At 41.9% G+C, this 14,768-nt stretch overlaps 1 protein-coding gene across 1 annotated transcript in view; it reads right to left on the reverse strand.

Moving 5' to 3' along the window:
- Nucleotides 1-2,733: 2,733 nt before the first annotated feature.
- Nucleotides 2,734-14,768, reverse strand: part of Gcsh (glycine cleavage system protein H) — a 13,031-nt gene continuing 996 nt past the window's right edge. Inside the window, exons 2-5 of the mRNA XM_033757906.1 lie at nucleotides 12,624-12,703; nucleotides 11,205-11,268; nucleotides 3,466-3,597; nucleotides 2,734-2,846 (exon numbers count right to left, since the gene is read on the reverse strand). Coding sequence (XP_033613797.1) covers nucleotides 2,734-2,846; nucleotides 3,466-3,597; nucleotides 11,205-11,268; nucleotides 12,624-12,703 — 389 coding nt within the window. The remainder of the gene's footprint in view (nucleotides 2,847-3,465; nucleotides 3,598-11,204; nucleotides 11,269-12,623; nucleotides 12,704-14,768) is intronic.

Consider the following 14,768-nt stretch of genomic DNA (forward strand, 5'->3'; position numbering starts at 1 on the left):
GGTCCTTGTGCTTGCGAAGCAGGCGGCGGAACCACTGAGCTAAATCCCTGACCCTAGTAATGTTTATAAAAAATACAGATTTGAGTTGAGGCATCCAAAACTACAATTTTAATGAGTTGTTTCAGAAACAGAAAGATAAAAATTATGCCTAGAAGGATCTGAAAAACAAAAATGGTGAGAAAGCCATAAAGAATATTTAGGAACTGTACTTTTTGGTCAGTTTTGCTATAAACCAAAACACTGCTCTAATCTATTTAAGACAGGCATGGTGGCACACCTGTAATTCCAGCACTCAGGAAGCCAGCCTGAGCTGCATAGTGAGGTCAAGGGCAGGCTGGACTACTACTCAAAAAACAAACAAACCTGAAAACTTAAAAGAAAAAAATCTAAAGGGAAGAAAGACACAAGAAGTTGGTGATCAGTGGTAAACCCTTATTACAGGGAAGAAAAATCTGATCTGTATAAAGTAAGGGCCTCAAGTATATGGTTAGATCTGAAAGTAACTTATACATTAAGAAAGGCACACTGGAGCTGGGGATTTAGCTCAGTGGTTCTGCCGCCTGCCTCGTAAGCACAAGGACCCAAGTTCGATCCCCATTACCAAAAACAACAACAACAACAAAAAGAAAGGCACACTGGCTGGGGATTCAGCTCAGTGGTTCTGTCGCCTGCCTTGTAAGCACAAGGTCCCAAGTTTGATCCCCGGCACCAAAAAACAAAACAAAGCCATGTATTTAAAAAAAAATCTGAAGGTAGGCTATACTTTTAAGCAGCCCTAGAAAAAACCTGCAGAAATTGGGAAAAAAACTCAGGTGCCCAGTTCAGTCTGGAACTGACGCATAAGCCTTCCTTGCATAGTACTAAAATAAATGCCTCTAGTGGTATCATTAAAACCCAACACTAGGGGCCAGGGATTTAGCTCAGTGGTTTCACTGCCTGCCTCAAAAGCACAAGGTCTCTAGTTAGTTTGATCACTGGCACAAAACAACAACAAAACAGTCAACTTCACCTGGGAGGTAAAATGTCATTGATCTAGTCAATTTGGAAGGCCTTTCAAAGGCTGTTTGGGGATAGTTCAGCAGTAGAGCTCCTTCCTAGCCTGCATGAGGCAAAAATAAAAAACCTAAAACCTGTAATTTTGCTACTACAATAGAAATAATGGGATTTCCAAAAGTAGTAGCTTGTGCTTGTAATCCCAGCCCTGAGAAGATTTGAGGCAGGATAACCATGAATGTGTGGCTACCTGGGCTCTATTGTGAGTTCAAGGCCAGCCTGCACTACACAGCAAGACTGCCTCAAAAAACAAGACATGACAATGGGACTGGCTCTGCATTCTAAACACTATAGACACATTTCCACCTTCCCATCAGCACTATGCACTTGGCTAACAGAGTGCTATCAGCCATCTGGAAATACCATTTGTCACTGTAACTATGCTTAGGCTGCAAAGAATATTGCTTTCCAAATCTGTGTCTGAACTCAAAACTTCAGTGGAAACCTGAATTTAATATTCTTAAAACTTCCAGGTGTTTCAGGGAATGGTCATGCACATTTGCAGTCCCAGCTCATGCAAGAGGATCATTGTGAGTTCTAGGCCAGCCTGGGCTACAGAGCAAGACTCTCTCACCAAAAAAAAAAAAAAAAAAAAAAAAAAAAAAAAAATCCCAGTCCTACGCTGACCAGAACTTTCACCTTTGTTTTTCCTCTTTGACTATGATGAAAAGGCCAACCATTTGGTTTTTGTTGTTTTGGGGGTTTTTTGAGACAGGGTCTCACTATATAGTTGAGACTGACCTGGAACTCACTATGTAGCCCAGGCTGGTCTCGAACTCCCAGCAATCCTCCTGCCTCAGCCTCCCAAGTGCTGGGATAGCAGGTATGCGCTACCACACCCGGCTATTTGTTTTTGATTATATTAAAGATGAGAGTGCTGAATGCTGCCAGGTAATTAGATGCTCATCTAAGATTTGTGATTAAAAGAAAATGTTCTTAAACTTTTCTGTCATGGCTTAGAGTTGTTGCTTAGTGGTGGAACAGTTGCCAAGCACTCAAGCCCTCGGGTTCAATCCCCGCCATTGCCAAAATCAGCCAACCTCTTTTCCTGGGCCAGGGAAGTAGCTCAGTGGTAGTATGTACTGGAGGCCCTGTGTTTGATCCCTAGCACTGCACTTTTTTCCTTAAGGTAATTTTAACATCTTCATACATACTAGAGTCACTAAATGAAATATTACCATCAAGACAAAACACATTAAAGTAGATATTTTATTTGTTTCTTATTGTGCTGCAAAGCTGTTGCTTCACTGTATAAAAACAACCCCAGCCAATGCATCTATTGCAAAATTGAGAAAGTGTCATTCTTCATCTGACACTGTCCAAATGACACACTGAATATTTTGACCCAAACCCAGGGAGAAATGTAAGCAAGATACAAATTTGTAAGGCTTAAAACAATATTATCCTTGAATTACATTAATTTTTATAACTAGTTTTTACCATGGATAATTTTATGAATTCTGAATATCAGAACCTACAGCCTAGTCTAAAAATCATAAAGTTTATATAAAAAGACACACATTGTGTTTATCTGCAATCACTAGGGAGTTAAGGGGTAGTTCCATCCAGGAACAGTGATGAGTGGTTTCTTTCTTTTCCATCATTATAGTACAGCTAAAAGTTGTTATCTCAAGTCTTCCGTCTGCCACTAACTGCAGACACTGCTGGAAGTCATTCACGCTAGTTTATATGCCACTTCACCTCAATCGATTTCACGTATTTCTCATATGCTTCTTCACTCATGAGCTCATCTAGTTCTGAAGGGTCACTCACTGTCATCTTGATCAGCCAGCCTGCAACCAAAACAAAAATCTTACATTCTACCTTTTTTCTGAAAAAGCCAAATCCATACAATATGTATATTGCACGGAACTTTTGAACTAATAGTTTTTATTACAGCTGAAAAGGGTTTTATAGCCAGGAAGTAAGTTAAAAACTCTTCTGTTGTAATAAATGTTTTTTTGAGACAGGGTTTCACTATGTAGTTGAGACTGTCCTGGAACTCACTATGTAGCCCAGGCTGGTCTCGAACTCACCATGATCCTCCTGCCTCAGCCCCCCCGAGTGCTGGGATTACAGGTGTGCACCACCACGCCCAGCATTTCTGTTGTAATAAATGTAAACAACAGATGTTTGAATTTTTTTTTTTTTTGAGATGCTTAAATCTTTAAGGGATTCAAATATATATAATGCCAGGGGTATCTTTCTTTAATAAAATGTACACCAACATTTTAAATACTAATTACAGTTAGGAGGTTGAGTTAGCAGACAAAAGAACACTAATCTTAATTTTGCCATTTATTGGCTTTCTTACCCTGATAATCCTTTGGGGCCCAAATTCATGGACTGGAGAAAATTGCTGTTAGCAAATATACCTAGGTTATTTTAAGAACAATGTGAGTGTCACCTTACCATCTTCATAACAAGATTTGTTGACAAGCCCTGGATTTTCTGCAAGTGCTTCATTAATTTCAGTTACTTCTCCTGACAGAGGAGAATAGAGTTCACTGGCAGCTTTCACGCTTTCCAAAGCACCAAACTCATCTACATGGAGAAAATTCAAGAAAATATTTTGAAAGTCAAGTGAATGACTTTAAATATAAAACATGGAGAAGTGGTTCTGGTCCCTTTTCATAGTTATGATAAAGGAAAAAAAAAGTTGTAAATGGCCCCAACCATTTCGGACACAGTGAATAACAAATGGCTGTGTTACCGAACACCAGAAGTGCTTATGTTCGGTAAAACTCACTTTCCCTTCAGCTCACAGTGGCTTGGGATAAAACAACAAAACAGTACATTTAGGAGATGCTAGCAATGGCCAAGTACCTGAAATCAGACCACTTTCCCACAGATAATTAGAAACCCCGAGCAACACATTAAAAACAGGTACAGGAAGGTTTAGAAGGGTGATCAAAACGGGATACAGTCGATGTGAGAAGAGGACCAACTGGGTGTGACCTTCACTCACATAATGAGTGAGTCAGGTCTCCCCTGACCGCACTGCCCATTCAGAGAGCACAGGGACACCATGACTCAAGCAAAAAGCCAGTCAGCATGAGGGCTCGGAGGATGGAGTGGGGGGCTGCCAGAATGACTGGAAACCAAGGGTGGAAATCCTAGAAAGGGAACCACGGTGAAAAATAAGAATTCAACAGGAGTAGATTCCAAGATGACTTGTGTGTTGGAAGGAGCAGAGAAACTTTAGTTACTACAAGTCTGTTCAGAGCTGGCTGTGCTAGCACGTCTGTAAACCTAGCATGGTGGGAGGGTAAGGCAGGAGGATTGCAGGGCAAGTTCAAGCCTAGCCTGGGCAACTTAGCAAGATCTTATCTCAAAAGTAAGAGCTGGGCATGGTGGCGCATACTCATAATACCAACACTCAGGAGGCTGAAGCAGGAGGACTGCCACAAGTTTTGAGGCCAGCCTGGGATACACAGTGAGTTGAAGGGCAGCCTGGAATACATAGCAAGACCTTGTGTCAAAAAAACTAAATTATAAAAATAAAAATGGGCTAGACATATAGCTCATTTTGAAGGCACTAGGTTCAATCCCTAGTATCAGAAGAAAAAAAAAACTATTCAGAGTCACTCTTAAAGATCATCATAGTGATATATAGAGGACAACTTGCAATGAAAAATTTTAAATGAGCACTCTAGAAATGGAAAGCCTGATTTCCAAAATAAAAAAAAATCCAGCAGAAAACATCAGTAGCAGACTGAGGACAACAAAAGACCCAGGAAATGTGAAGAAAGATCAACTGAAATAAACTCATCTCAGAACAGACTTCAAGGTCACCAGAGCCTTACATGCCAAAGGGATGCATCAATAACTTGACAAACATGGAACTGAACTTACAAAGATGAAAGAGTGGGATTTAAAAAAAGAAAAAATAATGACCCCAAATATCTCCAAATTTTGGTGAAGAAAAACATCTTACAGGTTCAAGAAGTTCAGCAAATCCCAAGCCTAGTAAACACAGAAAACCACATCTACATAGTGACTGTAAGCCACAGCGTGCTTAAGAACTCAGCACTCAGAGGAAAGTAGCACATCCAGGAGAAAGGCAAGATAGCTGAATTCTCAACTAGCAAAATAGATCTGTCAACACAGTGAAAACCTGGAAAACACTAGGGCAGGGGAGATGGAAACTGTCAATTTAGAACCTCATGTATAGAAAGAATATACTTCAAGAATGAATGCAAAGCCAGGCATGGCAGTGAACACCTGTAATCCTATCACTCAGGTGGCTGAGGCAGGATTGCTTTGCCTGGACTATAGAGAGAGATCCTGTCTCAAAACAAACAAAACAAAAAACCCCCCAAACACACACACACACACACACACACACACACAAAAGGCATTTTCAGGTAAGAATGAGTCTAAAGCACCAACTTCACTGCAAGACATTCTGCAGAACATCTCTGAACTAAAGACTGACCTAACACCACCTCAGACTTAATTCCCTCCCCAGGAAGGAATGAAAGGTTCTTAAATGGTGAATACAGGGTGCTGAATATGGTGGCACACAGCTGTAATCCCAGCACTAGAGAGGCTGAGGCAGAGGAGGATCACTTAGTTCAAGGCCAGCTTAGGCTACACAATAAAGTGAACTACTATTACTCAAAAACCAAAAATAAATCATAAAACCTAACAGTGTATTCCTTTTACTACAACAAATTAAGAGCCAAAACAATTTAGAATCAGAAAAGCTCTAAATAGAAAAAAAGCTGAATAAAATAACATACTTCTATAAAAGTAGGCAATAACATACTTCTATAAAAGTAGGCAAAGATTTCATGAACAAAACCCAGACCGTACAGGAAATACTACAAAGAATCAACAACTGGGACCTCATCTTACTACAAAGCTTTTGCACAGCAAGAGAAACCACCAACAGAGTAAAGAGACAACCCACAGAGTGGGGAAAAATTTTTACTAGCTATTCAGGTAAAGGATTATTATCTAAAATATATAAAGAACTAATTTAAAGACCCAATGCTAAAGAGACACTTTTCAGATAAAGAATTAGAAATGGCAAATATATTTTTAAAATGTTCAATATCACTGGTCATTTGTAAAATGCAAATTAAAGTTTAGATTCTGTCTCACCCAGAAAGGATGGTTGCTATCAAGAAATCAAGCCAGGCATAGTGGCACACACTTATAATCCCAGCACTTGAGAGACAGAGGCAGAGGCAGAAGGATTGCTGTGAGTTTGAGGCCAGCCTGAGCTACAAAGTGAGACCCGTCTCCCCCACCCCCCGCCAAAAAAAAAATCAGGGCCAGGGATTTAGCTCAGTGGTGCTACCTACCACCTGTGCCACAAGCACAAGGTCCTGAGTTCGATCCCTGGTGGGGGAGGGCAGGCTAAAAAAAAAATCAACCAATAACAAATGCTGGAGGGGCTGTGGGGAAAGAGGAACCCTTTTCTACTGCTGGTAAGAGTGTAGACTGGTGGTGCAACCACTGTGGAAATCAGTGTAGAGATTTCTCAATAAGCTAAAACTAGAGGTTTCCATTGGACCCATCTATACTTCTTGGTATCTTCCCAAAAGAATAAAAAGCACCATACCACAGCTATATATGCACATCCATATTTATAGCAGCACAGTTTGTAATAGCTAAATCTTGGAAACAGCCCTAATGCCCATCAACTGATAAGTGGATAAAGAAGATATGGTTTTTTGAGACAGGGTCTCACTACGTAGTTGAGACTGACCTGGAACTCTGTAGCCCAGGCTGATCTCAAACTCAGTGATCCTCCTGACTCAGCCTGCCAAGTGCTGGGATTACAGGCCTACACCACCACAGCTGGCTGAAGATGTTTGTTTTTTTAAATACTACTCTGCCATAAAAAGGATGAGCTTCAGACCATTTATAGCTAAATGGATGGACCTTGAGACAGTACTCTTAAATGAAATAAATCTGATATACATGGTTAAATACTGCATTGTTTTCTGTGGTATAAGAAACTGAATGTTGAAACAAGGACTGAGATGTGTAATGGATGCTGGGAAATGGGAAGAAAGTGTTCAAATGGGAAGGAAAACAAGGGAGGGAGAAAGGAAGACGGACAAGAAAAAAAGTAAAAATAGAAGGAAAAAATGGAAACAAAACTTTATACATAGGGAGGGGAGGGGGCTTGGAGGGGAATGGGCTGAAATAAAATTTAATAAATCAAAAATAAAATAAAACAACATACTTCTAATTAACTTGAGTCAAATCTTAAGAGAAATTGGAAGATGCTTTGAAATGAATAATAATGAGACTACATCATCAGAATTTTGGGGATCAAAAGTGCTTAGAAGGAAACAAGTTAGATTACAATTTTATATACAATAATTATTGTCAAATCAATGGCCCGGGTTCTAAAAACACTAGAAAATAAAAGCAGGCAATTTCTAGAGAAAAAAAAAATCCTTAAAAGGAGGGCTGGCACTGGTAAGTTCTGGGGGTTTCTGGTAAAAGTTTTTTAAAGAGCACCAATCTACCATGCAGGGCAGCCAGAATTCTGACTGCCTTGAAGGACCAGGGTCATGGTCCTGATAGCCACCACAGCTACTGGAAACAAAGAGAAGTGGGAAATCCCAGGAAGGCTTAAGACAAAAGGGAAACAAAGCTGTGTGTATAACTCTGCCCTGGTCTCTGAGCATCCCTGAATGTCCACTAAACTAGGAGAACTGAACTGAGGAGATGTCAGCTGCCACCTACCCGAGGGAGACAGCATTTGCAGTGTGAGTATAACATTCCTAATACATAAAACCCCAGATTTACATCTGAAAAAACTGGGAACAAGAAGCAAATTAAATCTAGGTAAGTTGCAGAAGAGAAACAATAGAGATTTTAGCAGAAATCAATGAAGTGGAAAGTAAAGAGAACTGACAAAACTTATAAAAGCAACCCTAATCGGCTGGGCGTGGTGGTGCACGCCGGGAAGGCTGAGGCAGGAGGATTGCTGTGAATTCGAGACCAGCTTGGGCTATATAGTGAGTTCCAGTCAGTCTCAACTACATAGTGAGACCCTGTCTCAAACCAAAACAAACAAAAGCAAGCCTGATCCAGAAAAGGAAAGAAAAAAAAAGAGGCTGGCAATAATAGCTCCATGGCAGAACATTCGCCTAGCATGTATGGGGTGCTGGGTCTAACCCCCAAGCCTGCCCCCCAAAAAAGAAAATGCAAATTATCCTCAAAATCAAGAAATGAAAAAAGGGTCTTCTCTACAGAACCTATGGATATGAAAGGTTAGTGACAGATATAAACACTTTTGTGCCAAATTTGAAAACATGATAGAAAAAAATCCTGGCAAAAACAGCAAATCAACCAGACGTGGTAGCCGGCAGCACTCAGGGGGCTAAGGCAGGAGGATCCCTGCTCCTGGGCTACACAGTGAGTTTAAGGCCAGCCTCAAAAAATAAAAACAAATGAAAAAACACAAGAGTACAGAAAATCCAAACAGGCCTGTGTCTATTAAAGAATAATTTCAAACTTGTATGAAAAACTTTCCTATAGCCAGGACTGGGTAGCACAGGCCTATAATCCCAGCACTCAGGAGGCCTGAGATACATAGTGAATTTAAGCCTGGCCTGAATAACACAGCAAGACCCTGTTTAAAAAGCCAAAATATAAATAAATACCCCACTACTGAAAAAACCTTTCCCACAAAGAAATCTCTAGTGACGGATTTCAGTGGTTAATGCCATCAAGCATTTAGGGAAGAAATAATCTTGCATGTGCATTCAGAAGAGATAGGAGTATTTCCTAAGTAATTCTATGAGGCCAATCTGATTTCAAAATTTGACAAAGTGATTTTAAGAAAAAGCCCAGACGTTTCTCATGAATGTAGTTTTAAAAGTTTTTAAAGCGAAGCAAATTGGCAACATATAAAACAGACAAGGTTAAGTAGTTTATCCCACTAATGTAAGATTGATTAAACTTTCTTTTCCAGTTAGTGATATTCTAGCCTCAGATAAACCTCGTTTTTGGCTACTGTACTGCGGCTATGCCAGGCTGACTTTTTTTTTTTTTGGACACAGGGCCTTGCTATGTAGCTCAGGCTGGCCTTGAACTCACTGGGACCCTCTTGCCTCAGCCTCCAGAATGCTGGGATTACAGGTGTGTGCCACCACGCCTAGCAAACTTTTTAAAACATCAGTCTTGCTCTTCACATTAAACAGAATAAATATGGTCTAAACAGATGAAAATGAACTTGACAGAATTCATCTAGTAATAAAAGCTCTTAGTAACAGAAAGGAACCTCCACTGGTAACGAGCATCTGTGAAAGATCGCACAGCTGGCACCATGCCCGTGATGAAGAAATACTAAATGGTCCCTCCTACATGAGGATAAGCACCCATGTCCACCTCCCTCCTCTCCAAAGTTATACCAAACTGTATATCAACTGTAAGCGATCTAGAGTGTGAGAAGAGAGGAAGTGGAGGGGAAGAAGTGAAAAGAATTAGGGTGTGTTTGCCAGCTCCCCACAATGACTGTGATCACTATGAACTGCAAATATGTACTAATAAAAGTTGGTTTTTTTGGTTTTTTTGGTACCGGGGATCAAACTTGGGTCCTTGCACTTGTGAAGCAGGCGGCAGAACCACTGAGCTTAGTTCCCAGCACTAATAAAAATTTAAAAAATACATAAAAAGCTGCTTTCCAACAAACTGTACTGGACACATAAACGTGTAGGAGGAAAAGTGAAGTTCAACTCTAACTTCACTCTGCACAGAAAACTTAATACCCCTGAACATGAGAGCTGGAATAATGAAGTTTTCAACAAGAAAGCAAAGGAAAAGAACAATATGTTCCCATGACATAAGTGATGGGGGAGAAAAAGTTTGTCAAATACTGTCAAAAGATATTTACATGTAATCCCAACTAAGATCAGTTCTCTGGGGATACAGGCAGGAGGATTGCAAACTGGAATCCCACCTAGGGAACTTAGTGAGGCCGGGTGTCAATAGAGAGAAGCAAACAGCCAGGTGTGGTGGCGCACGCCTGTAATCCCAGCACTTGGGAGGCTGAGACAGGAGGATCACTGTGAGTTCAAGACCAGCCTGAACTACATAGTGAGTTCCAGGTCAGTCTCAAATACATAGTGAGTCCCTGTGTCAAACCAAAAAGAAAAAGAAAAAAGAAACAAGCAAACAAATAAATGGGCTGGGGATGTAGCTCAGTGCAAAGGCCCTGGGTTCAGTTCTAAGTACCAGAAAAATAAATAAGATAAAAAAACCTAATGAAAAGTATACCTGGTACTGCAGCCTAACATCTGTTAAGCACTTAAATTATGTTGGACATTAGGCTCATTTAACTAATCCTTACTGGTAGATAGCATCAGAGGTAGATATATATCCTCATTTACAGATGAGACTTTACTGTTCCCCAAGTGGCAGAGTTTATAAGCTTTGGGACTAGGATTTTAAAAACTAGATTTGGGCTTATGCCATTGTACATTCTTGGTATTCTCTACTAGCTACAAAGAAAAGTAGCCAGGGATTTAGCCCAGTGCTTCTGCCACCTGCCTCACAAGCGCAAGTTCCCAAGTTTGATCTCTGATACCAAAAAAATAAGGCAGATTTTACTTTAAAAAAAAAAAAAATTCAGTGGTAGGATTAGAGCTCAGGGCCTTGCACCAGCTAGGCAAGCACTCTACCATAGAGCCAAATCCCCAGGCCCTTACTTGTTAAAAACAGCAGACCTCAGCAGTTAACCGATTACAGTAGCCATCCATGTGCAGAGGGAGACGGGAGAAGTCAGCTCTTTCTCTGTACTTCATAGCGGCCATTCAAGTATCAAATCGCCTCTCATTCTCCACCCCACCATCCCTCACACCTCAGGGTGGTCAGAGTGACATGGAAGAAGGCACCTGCCACAAGACTTCTGGAGGGAACTTTCCTTCTCAACAAAGACCAGGGCCTGTCCCCACTCGACTTCTGACAGCAAGACACAAAGAGAAAGGAGGTCATGTCAATGGCTTTCCTTGAACCAAAAGCTCGTATGAGAATAGCAAAGTCCTGTTAAATACTTTTATTTGAATATCCCGTCTCCTGGACTGAAAACATTCAAATTGACCCCAAGTGCACAAGGAACACATTATTCAGGAAAAGACCAAGGAAAATGCATGCCATTGCAAGATGAGGAAGATACTCACCTTGTTTTTTCAATGTTGTCCCAACTTCAGGCAGACTACAGTAGACAACATCTCCCAAAGCTTCCTGAAAAATAAAAAACACAGAGTTCTAAGAAGCCAAATTAATCCTTCCAGGAAACAGGGACAAGATAAACACCAAATCTCCTGTAATCTAGACTGTGTATCTTATATTTGAGGACCCTGTTGTGTTTTTCCTCTTTCACTCTTTACAAATGGAGTCACTATTCCTAGGAGCTGGCTACTAGGCAGATCTGGCCCCAAAGCGGTAGTGACCCATGGCATGAACCCTATGCCACCAACAAGACTGCAGCTCCAGGGAGCACTAACACCTTGCTTTCTGCCTCTGCAGTTTCCAATTGCTGTGACTCCGCTGCACTCCTGATGTCCCCCTTTCCAGCTCTACAAGCCAGTCTTCACAGCCTTGTACGTGGCAACCTTGACTCCAGAAGTGATCTGTACATCAGGTGAGCGAATCACACTGCCCTGGTGACGTGTCACACTGTGTCCTTTCCCTGTACGGGATTCCCACTGCAGATAAACGCCAGGAGGCAAGGACAAAAGCTTACATGATATTCCACAAGATATCTTCTACAGTATTCCACAAAACACCCTGCATGGGGCCTCAAAGTGGGTCCCCACATATGTTAGGATGTCATTGTAGCTGACCCTCAGTACCCTAGAATCCACATGCCTCAGGAATTCTGTTCTCCCAACAGGTAACATCCTCTTTCCTCTCCTGCCTCAGTCACTCACACCTAGTTGAAAATCACTGGCCCTGCTACTTTATGACTTTTTTATTTTGGGGTACTGGGGATCAAACTCAGGACCTTGCACTCATGAGGCAGGCACAGTGCCACTCGGCTAAACTTGGGGCCCCAGCCTCTTACTTTTTTAGAACAGTATTTCAGTGTGAGATCTGTGAGGATAAGGGAATTAACAGAGAAAGCAAGGGTTATGTGAAAGGTTGTCCTTTATGTATCCTGTGCCTGTCCAAGGTTCCCCTCGTCTTCATTGGTGGCCCATAGGCCTCACTGTACCCACAAAATGCTGGCCTTCTTGCTTGCTCTTCTTTTTCTTCTTACCTTAAGTGCTTGATACAAAACAGTTTTTTGTTTTTTGTTTTTTGGTAGGGGGGATCGAATTATGTCCTTGGGCTTGGGAGGCAGGCTTTGGAACCACTGAGCTAAATCCCCAGCCCCAAAACAGTTCTTAAATAAGATATGTTTCCTACTTTAATTGTTAGCCCCAGTATCTTTTGTAATCTCACACACTGCCCTATGTAGTTTATTGTTTCACCTCCAACTGACGTAGGGGTCTTTAAAAGGGCCCAAAGTACTCTACCAAATAAACAATTCCAAGAGGTTCACAATCCACATCATATGAGAGCAGACTAACATAACTTCAAGATAACCCCAATACCTGTGCAAAGTTGCTGATTCCTACTGTTCCAATACCATTTTCTGTTGTTATCCATTCGTGTTTCTCTGTGAATTTACGTGCTAAAACAGAAGACCAGTATTTCAGAAAAGCATTACTTCCTTTAAAGCCCTTTTCATGTTCTTGCTGTCAAAAGGTTAAGACTTCCCCAGTATTGGATTTATTGAGACTGCCTTTCAATGATACCATCCCCAGGAAAGAACAAAGACCATGTGTAAAGACAGCAGTCTTACTTAGCTGGGTGTGGTGGTGCACACCTATAATCCCAGCACATGGGAAGCAATGCAGGACAGTGGGAAGTTTGATCCAGCCTGAACAACTTAGTGACTTTGGAGGACCCCCTTTCAAAGTTTAAAAGAAGGGCTGGGGATTTAGCTCACTGGCACTGTGCCTGCCTTGCAAACACAAGGTCCTGAGTTTGATCCCCAGTACAGAAAAAAAAAAAAAAAAAAATTTTAAAGAAAAAAAATGTAAGGACTGAGGATGTGAAGGCCCTGGGTTCAATTCCCTAGAAAAAAAAAGAAGACTAAAGGCTGGGATTGCAACTCAGCAGTAGAGTGCTTGCCTAGCATGAGACCTTGAGTTCAATCCCCAGCATCTCTCTCTCTCTCTCTCTCTCTCTCTCTCTCTCTCACACACACACACACACACACACACACACACACACACACACACACAAAGTAAAGGAGATTCTGAGCAAAATGGTATACTTTCTCTTTCTTTTTGGAGACACGGGGTCTCATATACTTCAGGCTGGGCTTGAACCCACTGTTGTAGCCCAGGCTGGCCTTGAACTTGCGGAGATTCTCCCCTCAGTCCCCCACCCCCAGTGCTGGGAATACAGGCGTTTGGTATACCTCTTGACTTCAAAGTCTAGAAATCATCATCTTGATTAGGCATAGTACTTAGGCTAAGGAAAGTTTTAATACAACTCTCCTTTAACCCTTGGCCCAACATGTGGAAGAAGCAATTAGGTAAACTTTCTTACTGGGCCCTGAAAAACATGGTTTTTGGCCTCAGAAAATCAGGAGTTGTAATTCACAAAAATTCGGCCTTTTCTTCTTTTCACAGTCACTAGACAAAATACACTTTATGTTAATGTTGGCCAGTTTTCCTCACTGTTTATTTGACGCTATATACTAATTTTTCATTTCATCCCTCAGCTCTCTGAGGTATTGCAGTCTACTTACTGCCTCTACTTTTCTGAGGGGGAAACAGGCTCACAGTTGACTATTGCCTGAGATAGAACATGGCTGATAGGACAGTGAACGAGTGTTGGAAATAAGGTCTGTCAGCTTTTCAAACCCAGGGGCCCCGTACTCCCTAAGTACGTACAATTATTATGTGTCAATTAAAAACTACGTGATCACAGGCATTGACATTTTGTCAATATTTAACCAGAGAACTAACAAATGCAAACAGATAAGAGATTTTTAAAAACCCCACAGAGGCTTGAAATTCTGGTCAGAGAGATACTTTCCCCTTATTCAGACTGCTGATGTATGTGTGTGAGTGTCGCAAACAGCTGGGCGAATGTTGGTAAATGAAGAGAAGCAATACGTTGTTATGCTTCAAACAAGTGACGAGACAACAGCCCTACACAGCTATAGCAGATGGAATTCTCACAAAAGGCAGTGAGTGTCTCTAGTGTTTCCGCGGGAAGATATCTGACGGCGCTGATGGTGTTAAAGGGCCGCCAAAGGCCTAGCCGCTCAAGGGCTGTCTCCGTTATTTCCAGTCCGTTTAAATCAGGCCTCTGTGCAACCCCGGGTCACATCAGTGACTAAAACAGACTCCAGCAGAACTGTGAGATCCCCGAGACTCTCACCTGCCCGTTTCCGCTGGGAACACCTATGCAGCGCTTTCACGCTACGAAGTGCTTCGGCTCAGTGCAATTTAGGAGTTCTCAGTAAGGGCCGTTCGGAAAACTTAGGACCTCCGCATTTAGGGCCTCGCAGCACACACAAAGGAGACGACCTAAGGTCACCAAGGCCCTCCGCGAGCCCGCGTGGCTTCCCCACCGACGGCTCCACCCCGCCCGCCCCCGGTCCCGCAGGCCTCCGAGCCCCGCTTCTTTTTACCCGCGGCTAGAAGATCGCGCGCATCTTCCCACTCCACTTAGCGGGG

Source organism: Fukomys damarensis, unplaced genomic scaffold (assembly GCF_012274545.1).
Source record: "Fukomys damarensis isolate Sample0158 unplaced genomic scaffold, DMR_v1.0_HiC HiC_scaffold_32, whole genome shotgun sequence".
In the NCBI taxonomy this organism is placed as follows: Eukaryota; Metazoa; Chordata; class Mammalia; order Rodentia; family Bathyergidae; genus Fukomys; species Fukomys damarensis.